The sequence below is a fragment of the Melanerpes formicivorus genome, unplaced genomic scaffold, assembly GCF_026170545.1.
Source record: "Melanerpes formicivorus ecotype bairdi unplaced genomic scaffold, bMelFor1.0.p_v2 SCAF_137, whole genome shotgun sequence".
Classification (NCBI taxonomy): domain Eukaryota; kingdom Metazoa; phylum Chordata; class Aves; order Piciformes; family Picidae; genus Melanerpes; species Melanerpes formicivorus.
In genome coordinates, this window is record NW_027142489.1 from 42,447 (window position 1) to 56,209 (window position 13,763).

The 13,763-nt window shown below is 66.4% G+C and overlaps 1 protein-coding gene across 1 annotated transcript; it reads left to right on the forward strand.

Moving 5' to 3' along the window:
- The first annotated feature begins 1,087 nt into the window (after positions 1 to 1,087).
- LOC137456778 (C-C motif chemokine 13-like) lies at positions 1,088 to 2,965 on the forward strand. Its single transcript, XM_068168393.1, has 4 exons — positions 1,088 to 1,125; positions 1,288 to 1,427; positions 2,048 to 2,159; positions 2,473 to 2,965. Exons 2-4 carry the CDS (start codon positions 1,349 to 1,351, stop codon positions 2,558 to 2,560), a joined length of 279 nt encoding a protein of 92 aa, XP_068024494.1. The 5' UTR covers positions 1,088 to 1,125; positions 1,288 to 1,348; the 3' UTR covers positions 2,561 to 2,965.
- Positions 2,966 to 13,763: the final 10,798 nt, after the last annotated feature.

The window sequence follows — 13,763 nt, forward strand, 5'->3', positions numbered from 1 at the left end:
AGGCAGGCAGCAGCTCCCGATGAGAGTTCTCAAGCAGCTCCCTAAGCAGCCCTCAAGCAGCCTCTCCAAGCAGCCTCCCCAGGCAGCCTCTCCTAGCTCCCCGCCTTGCTGCCCAGCAGCAGCCACCTGGCCAGCAGGGGGCGCCCCCCAAGCCATCTGCAGCACTTCCAAGCCTTGCCCCAGCATCCAGGCAGCACTGCCGGGGGGTCCCCAGGGGAGGCTCTGGCCCAGGCTGCCCAGGGAGGCTGTGGCTGCCCCCTGGCTGGAGGTGCTGAGGACCAGGCTGGATGAGGCCTTGAGCAGCCTGGGCTGGGGGGAGGGGTCCCTGGGCAGGGCAGGGGGCTGGAGCTGGCTGAGCTCTGAGCTCCCTTCCAGCCCAACACCATCCCTGGGTCCCTGAGGCAGCTCAGCTGTGCCTCCCCTCCCCCAGACCTGCCATGGGAGCTGCAGCAAGGCTTGGACCTCGTGGGGGGGCGGTCCCAGGTCTGTGCCTGGGTCTGGGTGGCCAAGTGAGGGAGAGGGAGCTGAGTGCCACGGGGAGCAGCTGCCCCCAGGCTCACCCAGGGGTCCTGAGCCCCTCTCTGCAGGGCCCTGCACCGCCTGGGAGCCTTCCAGCCTGCGGCAGGAGGGAGCTGGGGGAGAAGGACTTGGGGCACCGACACTTCCTTGCCCTCCCTTCAGCCTGCTGCAGCCTCCTGCCCTGAGGCCAAGGGGCTGAGGCTGGGCTGCTGGGGAGGGCTCCGCTGGGAGCTCCCCACAGGAGCAGCCTGGGGGTGGGCAGGGGACACAGCTCCTGGCAGGGGCTGACGTCTGGCAGCTGCTGAGCCGCAGAGGGCTGCCTGGCTGGCAGCTGGGGTCAGCAGGCTGCTGCTTGCTGCTGCCTGGAGGGGGGTGGGAAGCCGACCCCCAGGGAGCTGCAGCCTGGCTGGGAGGGCTGGAAAGTGACTCTGCAGGGGGGAGAAGCTGGGCTCTGCCTTTCCCCCCCCACCAGGGGCTGGGAGCCCTGGCCTTCAGGCCTCTGCAGAGGAGGGTTGCACTTTCCTGCTGCCCCCTGAGGCTTCCCTGCTGCAGGACCCTGCCTTGCCGAAATGCAGAAGTGGCCAAGAGGCTGCTGAGTCCTTCCAGGTACCGGCTCCAGGGCGGGGGGAGGCCGAGCCCCAGGCTCCCAGGAGGGCTGGGAATCCCCCTGAGCTTTCTCTTGAATCTGCTCAGAGTTCTGCAGAACAGGGCCAACGTGGGCAGGGGGTGGGGGGGACAGAGGATAAATGGGAGCCTCTCCCTGCCCAGGCTTCACAGCTCCGGAGGCAGAGCAGCAGCCTGCAGGAAGAGCCCCCCCCAGGCAGCCCCCATGATGGCCTCAAGGACAGCCCTGCTGCTCACACTGCTTCTCACCCTGCTCCTCACCCTCTCCCCAGGCTCTGATGCAGGTAAGGGCCCCCCAGGGACCACCCCTCTGGCCTGTCCCTGCAGAGAGGGACGGTGCCCCCCGGCAGGAGGAGCAGGGGGGCACATCTCAGGGTGCTGGAGGGGCTGCTCCTGGGGCTGGGGGTGGCTCTGGGCAAAGCCAGCTGCAGGGGCTGGGTGCTGAGGAAGTGATGTGGTCTGCTGGGGGTGGTGGGATGCTGGCACAGGGTGCCCAGGGAGGTGGTAGATGCCCCCCCCTCCCCCCAGAAGGGGGGCTGCAAGGGTGGTCCTGCTGCTCATGGTGCTCCTCACCCCGAGGCAAAGGCACCTCAGGGGCCACCACTGCAGGCCCAGGCTCAGCTGGGCTGTCCTGGGGGGGGTCAGGTGGGTTGGGGGCTGCAGTGTCCCCAGGGGGGAGGTTGGACAGGATGACCTTGAGAGGTCCCTTCCAACCCCAGCCCTTCCTGGGGGCATCCTCCTGCCCTGGGAAGCCAGGAGGGCACCTGGGGGTGTGTGTGTGTGGGGGTGGTCCTTAGGGGAGCTCCTGAGGGCTGTTTTGGGCATCACCCTGGTCCAGGGGGAAGGTCTTGCAGCCACCTTTCCAGAGGCCTCTCTGTTCAGTGCCTCTCTGTGCCTCCTGCAGCTCCTCACGAGCCCCTGGAGTGCTGCTTCAGGTTCCTGCAGGCTCCTGTGAAGCTGCAGAGGCTGAAGAGCTTCTACAGGACCCCCAAGGAGTGCTACAGCCCTGCTGTTGTGTAAGTCCTGCCGAGTTCTCCACCGCTCTGCTCCCTCCTCAGCCCCCCACCGAGCTCACTTCATCCACCCCAGGCCTTCTGTGGCCTCCAGCAGGGGCTGGCTGGCGGCTCCAGCGGGGCAGAGCTAAGGGCTGGGGTCCCTCGCAGCTCCTGGAGCCTCTGCAAAGGCTTTGGAGGCTCAGGGCTGCAGGCTGAGCTGCCTGGAGGAGAGCAAGCAGCCAGGGGCAGGGGCAGAGGAGGAGGATGGGGTGGGGGAGGGGGTGGGGCTGCAGCTTGGTCGTCTCTCACCAAGCTTCCCCTTTCCCCTCGGCAGCTTTGAGACCAGGAATGGGACCAAGGTCTGCGCGGACCCGGAGCAGCCCTGGGTGAAGAGAGCAACGGAGAAGCTCCAGAAGAAATGAGAGGGATCGCTGCCCCCTGGCTTGCGCCAGGCTGCCCTGCCCCGGGCTCCGCAGCGCCCTGCCGGCGAGGCGAGGGACGGCCCCGAACCCTCCTCCCTGCCCGGGGGCCGCCGCAGGTCCCTGCTGCTGCTGCTGCTGCTGCTGCCGAGGGCTGGCAGCGGCTGCCTGGAGCCCTGTGCCCCGCGGGGCAGCCTGGCACCGGCTGCTGCAGCCCCGCCGGCAGCTCAGCCCTGCCGGGAGCTCAGCCCTGCCGGGAGCTCAGCCCTGCCTGGAGCTCAGCCCCACCGGGAGATCAGTCCCGCCCGGAGCTCAGCCCCGCCGGGACCATAGCCCTGCCGGGAGCTCAGCCCCGCAGGGAGCTGCCTGCTGAGCACTGCCACCCAATAAAACTCACTCGGTGTTGAACCTGGGGGCTTGGCCCTTCTTCTCCCGGCCCCACCGCAGGGGCTGCTGCTGCTGCCGGCTGGGGGGCTGGGCTGGGCAGGGCTGGGCTGGGCTGGGCTGGGCTGGGCTGGGCTGGGCTGGGTTGGGCTGCGCTGAGCTGGGCTGAGCTGAGCTGGGCTGGGCTGAGCTGGGCTGGGCTGGGCTGAGCTGGGCTGGGCTGGGCTGGGCTTGGCTGGGCTGCGCTGGGCTGGGCTGGGCTGGGCTGGGCTGCGCTGGGCTGGGCTGGGCAGGGCTGAGCTGAGCTGGGCTGGGCTGAGCTGGGCTGGGCTGGGCTGCGCTGAGCTGGGCTGAGCTGAGCTGGGCTGAGCTGAGCTGGGCTGGGCTGGGCAGGGCAGGGCTGGGCTGGGCTGGGCTGGGTTGGGCTGGGCTGGGCTGGGCTGGGCAGGGTTGGGCTGGGCTGGGTTGGGCTGGGCAGGGTTGGGCTGGGCTGGGCTGGGCAGGGCTGGGCTGGGCTGGGCAGGGTTGGGCTGGGCTGGGTTGGGCTGGGCAGGGTTGGGCTGGGCTGGGCTGGGCAGGGCTGGGCTGGGCTGGGCAGGGTTGGGCTGAGCAGGGCTGGGCAGGGTTGGGCTGGGCAGGGTTGGGCTGAGCAGGGCTGGGCAGGGTTGGGCTGGGCTGTGCTGTGCTGTGCTGTGCTGGGCTGGGCTGGGCTGAGCTGGGCTGAGCTGGGCTGGGCAGGGTTGGGCTGAGCAGGGCTGGGCAGGGTTGGGCTGAGCAGGGCTGGGCAGGGTTGGGCTGGGCTGAGCTGGGCTGGGCAGGGTTGGGCTGGGCTGGGCTGGGCTGGGCAGGGTTGGGCTGGGCTGGGCTGGGCTGGGCAGGGTTGGGCTGGGCTGGGCTGGGCTGGGCTGGGCAGGGTTGGGCTGGGCTGAGCTGGGCTGGGCAGGGCTGGGCTGGGCTGGGCTGGGCTGGGCTGGGCTGGGCTGAGCTGTGCTGTGCTGTGCTGTGCTGGGCTGGGCTGAGCTGAGCTGGGCTGTGCTGGGCTGTGCTGGGCTGGACTGGACTGGGCTGGGCTGGGCTGCACTGAGCTGGGCAGGGTTGGGCTGAGCTGGACTGGGCTGTGCTGGGTTGGGCTGGGCTGGGCTGGGCTGGGCAGGGTTGGGCTGGGCTGAGCTGGGCTGGGCAGGGCTGGGCTGGGCTGGGCTGGGCTGGGCTGGGCTGGGCTGAGCTGTGCTGTGCTGTGCTGTGCTGGGCTGGGCTGGGCTGAGCTGGGCTGTGCTGGGCTGTGCTGGGCTGTGCTGTGCTGGGCTGGGCTGAGCTGTGCTGTGCTGGGCTGTGCTGTGCTGTGCTGGGCTGGGCTGGGCTGGGCTGAGCTGTGCTGTGCTGTGCTGTGCTGTGCTGGGCTGGGCTGGGCTGAGCTGGGCTGTGCTGGGCTGTGCTGGGCTGTGCTGTGCTGGGCTGGGCTGGGCTGGGCTGAGCTGTGCTGTGCTGGGCTGTGCTGTGCTGTGCTGGGCTGGGCAGGGTTGGGCTGAGCAGGGCTGGGCAGGGTTGGGCTGGGCTGAGCTGGGCTGGGCAGGGTTGGGCTGGGCTGGGCTGGGCTGGGCAGGGTTGGGCTGGGCTGGGCTGGGCTGGGCTGAGCTGTGCTGTGCTGTGCTGTGCTGTGCTGTGCTGTGCTGTGCTGTGCTGGGCTGAGCTGGGCTGTGCTGGGCTGTGCTGGGCTGTGCTGTGCTGTGCTGGGCTGGGCTGGGCTGAGCTGTGCTGTGCTGGGCTGTGCTGGGCTGTGCTGGGCTGGGCTGGGCTGAGCTGGGCTGAGCTGGGCTGGGCAGGGTTGGGCTGAGCTGGGCTGGGTTGGGCTGAGCTGTGCTGGGCTGGACTGGACTGGGCTGGGCTGGGCTGCACTGAGCTGGGCAGGGTTGGGCTGAGCTGGACTGGGCTGTGCTGGGTTGGGCTGGGCTGGGCTGTGCTGGGCTGAGCTGGGCTGGGCAGGGCTGAGCTGGGCTGGGCAGGGTTGGGCTGGGCTGAGCTGGGCTGGGCAGGGTTGGGCTGAGCTGGGCTGTGCAGGGCTGTGCAGGGCTGGGCTGGGCTGTGCAGGGCTGTGCAGGGCTGGGCTGGGCTGGGCTGGGCAGGGCTGGGCAGGGTTGGGCTGAGCTGGGCTGGGCAGGGCTGGGCAGGGCTGGGCTGGGCAGGGCTGGGCTGGGCTGGGCAGGGTAGGGCTGGGCTGGGCTGTGCTGGGCTGAGCTGGGCTGGGCAGGGTTGGGCTGGGCTGGGCAGGGTTGGGCTGGGCTGGGCTGGGCTGGGCAGGGTTGGGCTGGGCTGGGTTGGGCTGGGCAGGGTTGGGCTGGGCTGGGCTGGGCTGGGCTGGGCTGGGCAGGGCTGGGCTGGGCTGGGCTGGGCTGGGCAGGGTTGGGCTGGGCAGGGTTGGGCTGGGCTGGGCTGGGCAGGGTTGGGCTGGGCTGGGCTGGGCTGGGCTGGGCTGGGTTGGGCTGGGCAGGGTTGGGCTGGGCTGGGCTGGGCAGGGTTGGGCTGGGCTGGGCTGGGCAGGGTTGGGCTGGGATGAGCTGGGTTGGGTTGGGCTGGGTTGGGCTGGGCTGGGTTGGGCTGGGCTGGGCTGGGCTGGGCTGGGCTGGGCAGGGTTGGGCTGGGCTGGGCTGGGCTGGGCTGGGCTGGGCAGGGTTGGGCTGGGCTGGGCTGGGCTGGGCAGGGTTGGGCTGGGCTGGGCTGGGCTGGGCTGGGCTGGGCTGGGCTGGGCAGGGTTGGGCTGGGCTGGGCTGGGCTGGGCAGGGCTGGGCTGGGCTGGGCTGGGTTGGGTTGGGCTGGGTTGGGCTGGGCTGGGTTGGGCTGGGCTGGGCTGGGCTGGGCTGGGCTGGGTTGGGCTGGGCTGGGTTGGGCTGGGCTGGGCTGGGCTGGGCAGGGTTGGGCTGGGCTGGGCTGGGCTGGGCTGGGCAGGGTTGGGCTGGGATGAGCTGGGCTGGGTTGGGCTGGGCAGGGTTGGGCTGAGCAGGGCTGGGCAGGGTTGGGCTGAGCAGGGCTGGGCAGGGTTGGGCTGGGCTGAGCTGGGCTGGGCAGGGTTGGGCTGGGCTGGGCTGGGCTGAGCTGTGCTGTGCTGGGCAGGGTTGGGCTGGGCTGAGCTGGGCTGCAGGGGGCAAGAGGCTGAGGCCAGGCTCTGGTCAGTGGTGCCCAGGGCCAGGGCAAGGGGCAGAGGTCACAGACTGGCATCCAGGAGGTTGCAGCTGAGCAGGAGGAGAAAGTTGTTTGGTGTGAGGCTGCTGGAGGCATGCATCAGGCTGCCCAGAGAGGTTGTGGAGTCTCCTTGTCTGGAGAGGTTCTAACCCCCCCATGGCACTGTGCCCCTGGGCATTGTGCTGTGGGTGCCCTGCTGGGGCAGGGGGCTTGGGCTGGGTGAGCTCCAGAGGTCCCATCCAGCCCCCACCCTGCTGGGTGCTGTGAACCCTGAACATCCTCCTACTTCCTTCCTCTCTCTCCCAGACACCCAATAAAGGCTGGAAAGGAAACCCAAGCAACCACAGCCCCCACAAAGAGCCTTCCCTGGCTGCTGTCCTCCTGCCCCTGAGCCACAACCCCCCTCAGCTCCTGGGGCTGGGACTGCAGCCCCACCACCTCCAGGTGCTCTCACAGCAGGGGCAAACCCCCCCAGAGCTGGAGGTTGGCCCTGAGGTGCTGTGGCCCTTGGAACCTCAGGGGCACCAGGAGGCAGGGGGAGGTCTCTGAGGAGCAGCTTCACCCTGAGCAGCTGTTTGCAGCTGCTGCCTTTACTCTGCAGCAGCCTCCAGACCGTGCTTGGCCTTGGTGCCCTCTCCTGCCAGCTCAGGCTTGGCTGCAGCCCAGAGCCCAGGTCTCCAGCTGGCTGGGGAGGGGAACTCCAGCCTGGCACTGTGCAGGAGGTGACTGCAGCATGCCAGGGAGCCCAGAGCTGGCCAAGGAGGAGCTGGTGGCAGGGCCTCACCTCCACCATGGTCCTTCATCCACCTTCCTCTGCCTCAGCTCCTGGCTGAGACCTGTCAGCACAGAGCCATCATCACCCAGCTGAGGCCCAGGGGCTGAGAACCCTCAGAGTCACAGAGCCCCAGAGCTGGCAGGGCTGGAAGGGACCCCAGGGCTCAGCCAGCTCCAAGACCCTGCCATGGGCAGGGACACCTCACACCACAGCAGGTTGCTCACAGCCACCTCCAGCCTGGCTGCAAACACCTCCAGGCATCAGCAGGAGGCTTCCACCACCTCCCTGGGCAGCCTGGGCCAGGCTCTCACCACCCTCCTGCCCAACAACTTCTTCCTCACAGCCTTTCCTTCTCCTTTCCCCTGAAGAGAAGCAATGCAGGCAGGAGAGATGCTCTGCCAGGAAGACTGCTTCCACCTTTCTCCTCCAAAAAGCCCCCCCCAGGGCTTGCCTCACCCCCAGGCCACAGCCAGGACCCCTCCTCTGCTCCCACACATCAGCAGCATCACCCCACAGGGCTCCCTGCCACCTCCTCAGCCCCTCCTTGCAGGCTGCCTCTGCCTCTCTCCTCCCTGGGGGGCAGAGCTCTCCCTGGCAGCCTGGCACCCAGCAGTGCTGCGTGGTGCTGCCACCAGAGGCTCTGCCACCTGGCCTCAGGCCCCCTCGGGGGGCTGGGATGAGGCTCTTGAGGTGGTGCCAGGGTTTGCCCCAGCTGCCTGCAGGATTGCCCCCTCCAGGCACTGCTGACCTCAAGCCTCCAACTCTCTGAGTCCTTTCAGTCTCACCACTGCCATGGGAGACAGAGGCAAGGCTTGGGCTCAGGCCTGGGCTCTCCTCAGCCACGTCCCAGGGGAGGCCAGGGACAAGCAGAGTCCCTCAGGGATCAGTCCTGGGACCAGGCTTGCTCAACATCTCTGTGGGTGCCATGGACAGTGGCACTGAGTGCACCCTCAGCAGGGTTGCTGCTGACACCAAGCTGTGTGGTGCAGCAGACAGGCTGGAGGGAAGGGATCCATCCAGAGGGAGCTGGGCAGGCTGGAGAGGTGGGCACAAGCCAACCTCAGGAGGTTCAACAAGAGCAAGGACAGGGTCCTGCAGCTGGGTGGAGGCAACCCCAGGCACAAATGCAGGCTGGGCAGGGACTGGCTGGAAAGCAGCCCTGAGGAGAGAGCCTTGGGGGTGCTGGGGGAGGAGAAGCTCACCAGGAGCTCTCAGTGTGCACTTGCAGCCCACAAAGCCAATCAGAGCCTGGGCTGCAGCAGGAGAAGTGTGGCCAGCAGGGCAAGGGAGGTGATTCTCCCCCTCTGCTCAGCTCTGGGGAGACCCCAGCTGGAGTCCTGCCTCCAGTTCTGGAGCCCCTATTGCAAGAGGGATGTGGAGGTGCTGGAAGGTGTCCAGAGCAGGGCCAGGAGGATGAGCAGAGGGCTGGAGCACCTCTCCTGTGAGGACAGACTGAAGGAGTTGGGGCTGTTCAGTCTGGAGAAGAGAAGGCTCCGAGGTGACCTCATTGTGGCCTTCCAGGGTCTGCAGGGGGCTCCAAGAAGGCTGGGGAGGGACTGCTCAGGATCTCAGGCAGTGATAGGACTAGGGGGAATGGAATGAAGCTGGAGGTGGGGAGATTGAGGCTGGAGGGGAGGAGGAAGTTCTTCCCCATGAGAGTGGTGAAGCCCTGGAATGGGTTGTCCAGGGAGGTGGTTGGGGCCCTGTCCCTGGAGGTGTTTAAGCCCAGGCTGGCTGAGGCTGTGGGCAGCCTGATGCAGTGTGGGGTGTCCCTGCCCATGGCAGGGGGGTTGGAACTGGCTGATCCTTGTGGTCCCTTCCAACCCTCACTGATACTATGATACTATGATACTATGATACTACGATACTCCTCTTCTGCAGCCTCATCTCTTCCCCTCCAAAAACCACCCAGCCAAAGCACCTCTGCCCCTGCTGCTCTGGGGGGGGTCCCTCCTGCTTTGCTGCAGTGTGGCTTTTGCTGCCAGACAGCATTCTAGCCCAGCCCATCCCCTCCCCTCCCCTTTCTTCATCCCTGCTCTTGTCCTCACCCCCTCCTCATCCCTCTCCCTTTCCCCATCCCTCTGCAGCCTGAGGGCTGAGCTCTGCCCTCCCCAGCAGGCAGTTTCTGATCCTCTTCCAAGGGTACATTTCAGTTCCTCCCAAGCCCCCCAGCAGCCTCTGGAGCTCTTCTGCAGAAAGCAGAAGTGGCTGCTCCGTGCCTGGGGCTCTCCCACCCACCACAGGACCTGCCCTCCCCCCCACCCCCTGCCAGCAGCCTGCCCAGAAATCCCCAGCCCCTGGGAAGGAGGCTTCTGAGAACACCTCTGGAGTGCCTGGGAGGCTGCTGGGAGTGGAAGGCATGGGGGGACAAAGGATGGCCTGGGGTAGACCCAGAGCCACAGGCAGGAGGCAGAGGAAGGGAGGAAGAGCCCTGTCACGGCCACCATGCTCCCTGCAAGGACTCTGCTGCTGCTTGGCCTCCTCCTCACCTGCTGCCTGCAGCAGGCCACAGGTATGGCACCTCCTGGGCCACCACTGGGGCTGGGGGCTTGGGCTTCCCACTGGGGATGAGCTGCTGGAGAGGGCAGGCAGGGGAGCCCAGCAGGGGATGGGGATGGTGGCAGAGTCACAGCAGGGCAGGGCTTGGAAGGCAGCTCTGGAGGTCATCCAGCTCAAGCCCCCTGCCAGAGCAGGGCACCCAGGGCAGAGCACCCAGGAACACATCCAGGGGGGAGTTGGAAGCTCTCCACACCAGGAGGCTCCACAACCCCCCTGGGCAGCCTGCTCCAGGCCTCCAGCAGCCTCACCCCAAACAACTTTCTCCTCCTGCTCAGCTGCAACCTCCTGGCTGCCAGTCTGTGCCCTCTGCCCCTTGGCCTGGCCCTGGGCACTACCCCACAGAGCCTGGCACCTCCACCCTGCCCCCCAGCCCTCAGATATTCACAGACCTTGATCAGATCTCCTCTCAGCCTTCTGCTCTCCAGGCCAAACACCCCCAGGGCTCTCAGCCTCTCCTCCCAGCAGAGCTGTTCCAGGCCCTCCGTGAGGAGCAAAGGCTGAGAGCCCTGGGGGAGAAGAGCAGCCCCAGAGAGGGTCTTGGGGCAAGAGCTAAAGGCTGGGCAGCAAGAAGCTGGAGCCTGACTCTGTCCATGGTGCTTGATGGCAGGGCAGGCAGGACAGGCAGGACAGCCTCAATGTCCATTCCAGATGCCTGGCACAAGCTGCTCCCAACTCCTCCAAGGGAAGAGGAAGAGCTGACTTTCACAGGAGCTTGCTCAAAGCACTGAAGCTACTTTTGGTGTGGGCAGCTTTGGCCTCTCCAGCTCTTGCACAGCCCTGGCAGTCCCTGGCAGGGGGCAAGAGGCTGCAGTGCCTGTCTGCCTTGAACATTGCTGGGACCTGGAACCAGCAGCTGACATCACTGCCCTGGCAGCAGAGCAGCACCAGAGCACAGGACCAGCAGGTGCCTGTTCCACAGTGCCACAGAATCACCAACGCTGGAAGAGACCTCAAAGATCATCGAGTCCAAGCTGGCACCACAGACCTCATGACCAGACCATGGCACCAAGTGCCACATCCAATCCCCTCCTGAACACCTCCAGGGATGGGGACTCCACCACCTCCCTGGGCAGCACATCCCAAGGGCCAACAACTCTCTCTGGGAAGAACTTTCTCCTCACCTCCAGCCTAAACCTCCCCTGGCACAGCTTGAGACTGTGTCCTCTTGTTCTGGTGCTGGCTGCCTGGGAGAAGAGCCCAACCCCCACCTGGCTCCAACCTCCCTGCAGGGAGTTGCAGAGAGCAAGAAGGTCTCCCCTGAGCCTCCTCCTCTCCAGGCTAAGCAACCCCAGCTCCCTCAGCCTCTCCTCACAGGGCTGTGCCCCAGACCCCTCCCCAGCTTTCTTGCCCTTCTCTGGACACCTTCCAGCAGCTCAACCTCTTTCCTAACCTGAGGAGCCCAGAGCTGGACACAGGACTCAAGGGGTGGCCTGAGCAGTGCTGAGCACAGGGCAGGATGAGCTCCCTGCTCCTGCTGGCCACACTGCTCCTGCTGCAGGCCAGGATGCCCTTGGCCCTCTTGGCCCCTTGGGCACACTGCTGGCTCCTGTTCAGCTGCTCTCCACCACTCCCCCCAGGTCCCTCTCTGCCTGGCTGCTCTCAGCCACTCTGCCCCCAGCCTGTAGCACTGTTGGGCTGTTTAGGCTCTATAGGGCTCCATGGCATTCCACAGGCTCCACAGGGCCCCATAGGGCTCCACAGGGCTTTATATGGCTCTGCAGTGATCCATAGGGCTCTACAGGGCTCCCCAGGGCTCTATAGGCTCCCCAGGGCTCCCCAGGGCTTTATATGGCTCTGCAGAGATCCACGGGGCTCTATAGGGCTCCCCAGGGCTCCCTAGGGCTCCCCAGGGCTTTATATGGCTCTGCAGAGATCCATAGGGCTCTATAGGGCTCCCCAGGGTTCCCCAGGGCTCTATAGGCTCCCCAAGGCTCCCCAGGGCTCCCCAGGGCTTTATATGGCTCTGCAGTGATCCATAGGGCTCTATAGGGCTCCCCAGGGCTCCCTAGGGCTCCACAGGGCTCTATATGGCTCTGCAGAGATCCATAGGGCTCTATAGGGCTCCCCAGGGTTCCCCAGGGCTCTATAGGCTCCACAGGGCTCCCCAGGGCTCCCCAGGGCTTTATATGGCTCTGCAGTGATCCATAGGGCTCTATAGGGCTCCCCAGGGTTCCCTAGGGCTCTATAGGCTCCCCAGGGCTCCCCAGGGCTTTATGTGGCTCTGCAGAGATCCATAGGGCTCTATAGGGTTCCCCAGGGCTCTATAGGCTGCCTAGGGCTCCCCAGGGCTTTCTGTGGCTCTGCAGAGATCCACAGGGCTCTATAGGGCTCTATAGGCTCCCCAGGGCTCGTTAGACCCTAACCTGGGCTAAAGAGCCCTACCCTTTTCCTCCCCCCTCCTCCTTATTTCTTTTGCTGAGGGGCTACCTGAAGATCTTCAACCCTCCTCCAGACAGCCCTTGGCTGACCTCTGTGGCCTCACTCCAGCAGCTCCGTGTGCTCCTTCCAGAGCTGGAAGGCAGGACTGGAGGTGGGGGATCTGCTTGCAGCATGTCGAGGAGAGCAGAGCAGGTTCTTTACATCTTTATTAGTTTGTTGTTGTTGTTGTTGTTCTGTTTTGGCCTTTTGGCTTTGTTTGTTTGTTTGCTTGTTTTCTCCAACACATTAAATCCTCTCTACAGCAACAGGTTAGTTAAATCCAGCTGACAGGTGGCAGCCCCCTGCCTGCCAACCGTGCCAAGCCCAGGCTGCCCTCGTGGCAGGAGGGAGGGTTAAATCCTGCTCTGAACACCAGGAAGGGGAGGAAGAGGAGGGGGGAGAGGGGGAACCACCCCCCCCACAAAGCAAGGAAAAGCCAACAACCACCAAGCAACCACCTGAAAATCCAAAGGACAAACCAGCAGGGGCAAGGAAAGAGAAACAACCAAGCAACCAACCCAACCCGACCCAAACCAAAGGAGGGCACCACTCAAACCGCCTCCGGGGGGGGGGGAGCAGGGCTTGGGGGGGGGGAGGGAGGGAGCCCCAAAGAAGGTCAGAGCAGACAAACCCTTCTCTGTGTTCTGTGCAGGTGTTTATATAGCAGCTAGGAGGGAAAGGGGGAGGTCACAGCAGGTAGCCACAGGAGCCGTGGGTCGGAGTCACACCGAGAGGGAAGCTCACAGCAAACCAAATGGGGGGGCGGGGGGGGGCATTTCATTGGGGGGGTTGGGGGTCTATGCCACGGGTGAAGGAAGGGCTAGCTTGGGGTGTGAACTTCAGGACCCAAAGCCCTCGCCCACCCACCAGGAGAGCCCCTGTACCCCTTCACTAGGGAGTGGGGGACAGGGTCTTGGGGGGACGAACGCCTCTCGGGGGGAGAGGAGGGGAGCTGGAGGGGATCTGCTCGCCCAGATAGTGGCACCAAAGAGGTACCCCCCCCTGGCTCCCCACCAAGGAACTGAACTGGGGGCTGCCTTCCCCCCGGGGCAGGGTGGGCAGCAGCGGCTGGGGGGCCGATGGGGGGACGTGGGGTTGATGGTGCAGCTCTCCCTGCCGAGCCTGAGAAGCTGGATCCACCCAGGGCTGGTAGCCGGAGGGGGGGGGCCCAGGGCTCGGGGGGGGGAGCCAAGCCCTTGAGAGATGCTCTGCTGAGTGCCCAGGGGTCGGGGAAGGGGGGGGGGGGATTGGTGCCGTGGTGGTGGGTCTCGGGCAGCTCTGTGGCCAAAGCCAGCCCCCGGGGGTGTTCCCGACGTCCCCTACACCGCTGGCACCTTGCAGGGCAGAGCAGTGGGGGGACAGGTTCGTGCCTCACCTTATTGCTAACAGCAGGCTGCGGTGGAGCTGGAGGGGACAAGTGCCGTGCCAGGGCCCCAGACCTGGTGGTGTCTGAGCCCCGGAGCGCGGAGGGAGCGCCAGAGTGCCAGGGACTGAGCCAGCCAGGGCACGCAGCCCCCTGCCCTCTGCCCCACTGCGTTTCTGGTGGTCGGTGGTGATTGTCCTACTTGCCGCCCGGGAAGCACCTCTCTGACCGGGGCGAAGGGAAGGGACGGTCTGGGGTGCAATAGGTCCCGGGTGTGCCGGGGGACCCCCTCCCCCCCGCCGCCCCGTGCCACCTCTGCCCAGGGAGCGCTGGTTGGGACGAACGGGAGCTGCATGCCCGGGAGTGGCCCCGGGGAGGGCAGTTCCTTCTTCCTCTCCTCCCTTCGGGTCCGGCCAACCACCAGCGGCTCACCCGCGGGACCCAACCTCTCCACCTCCTGCCCGCAGCCTGCCGTCCTGCCCCATCTCTCTCTCCCTTCTGTGCCCATCTCATCACCCTGCCCCCGTTTC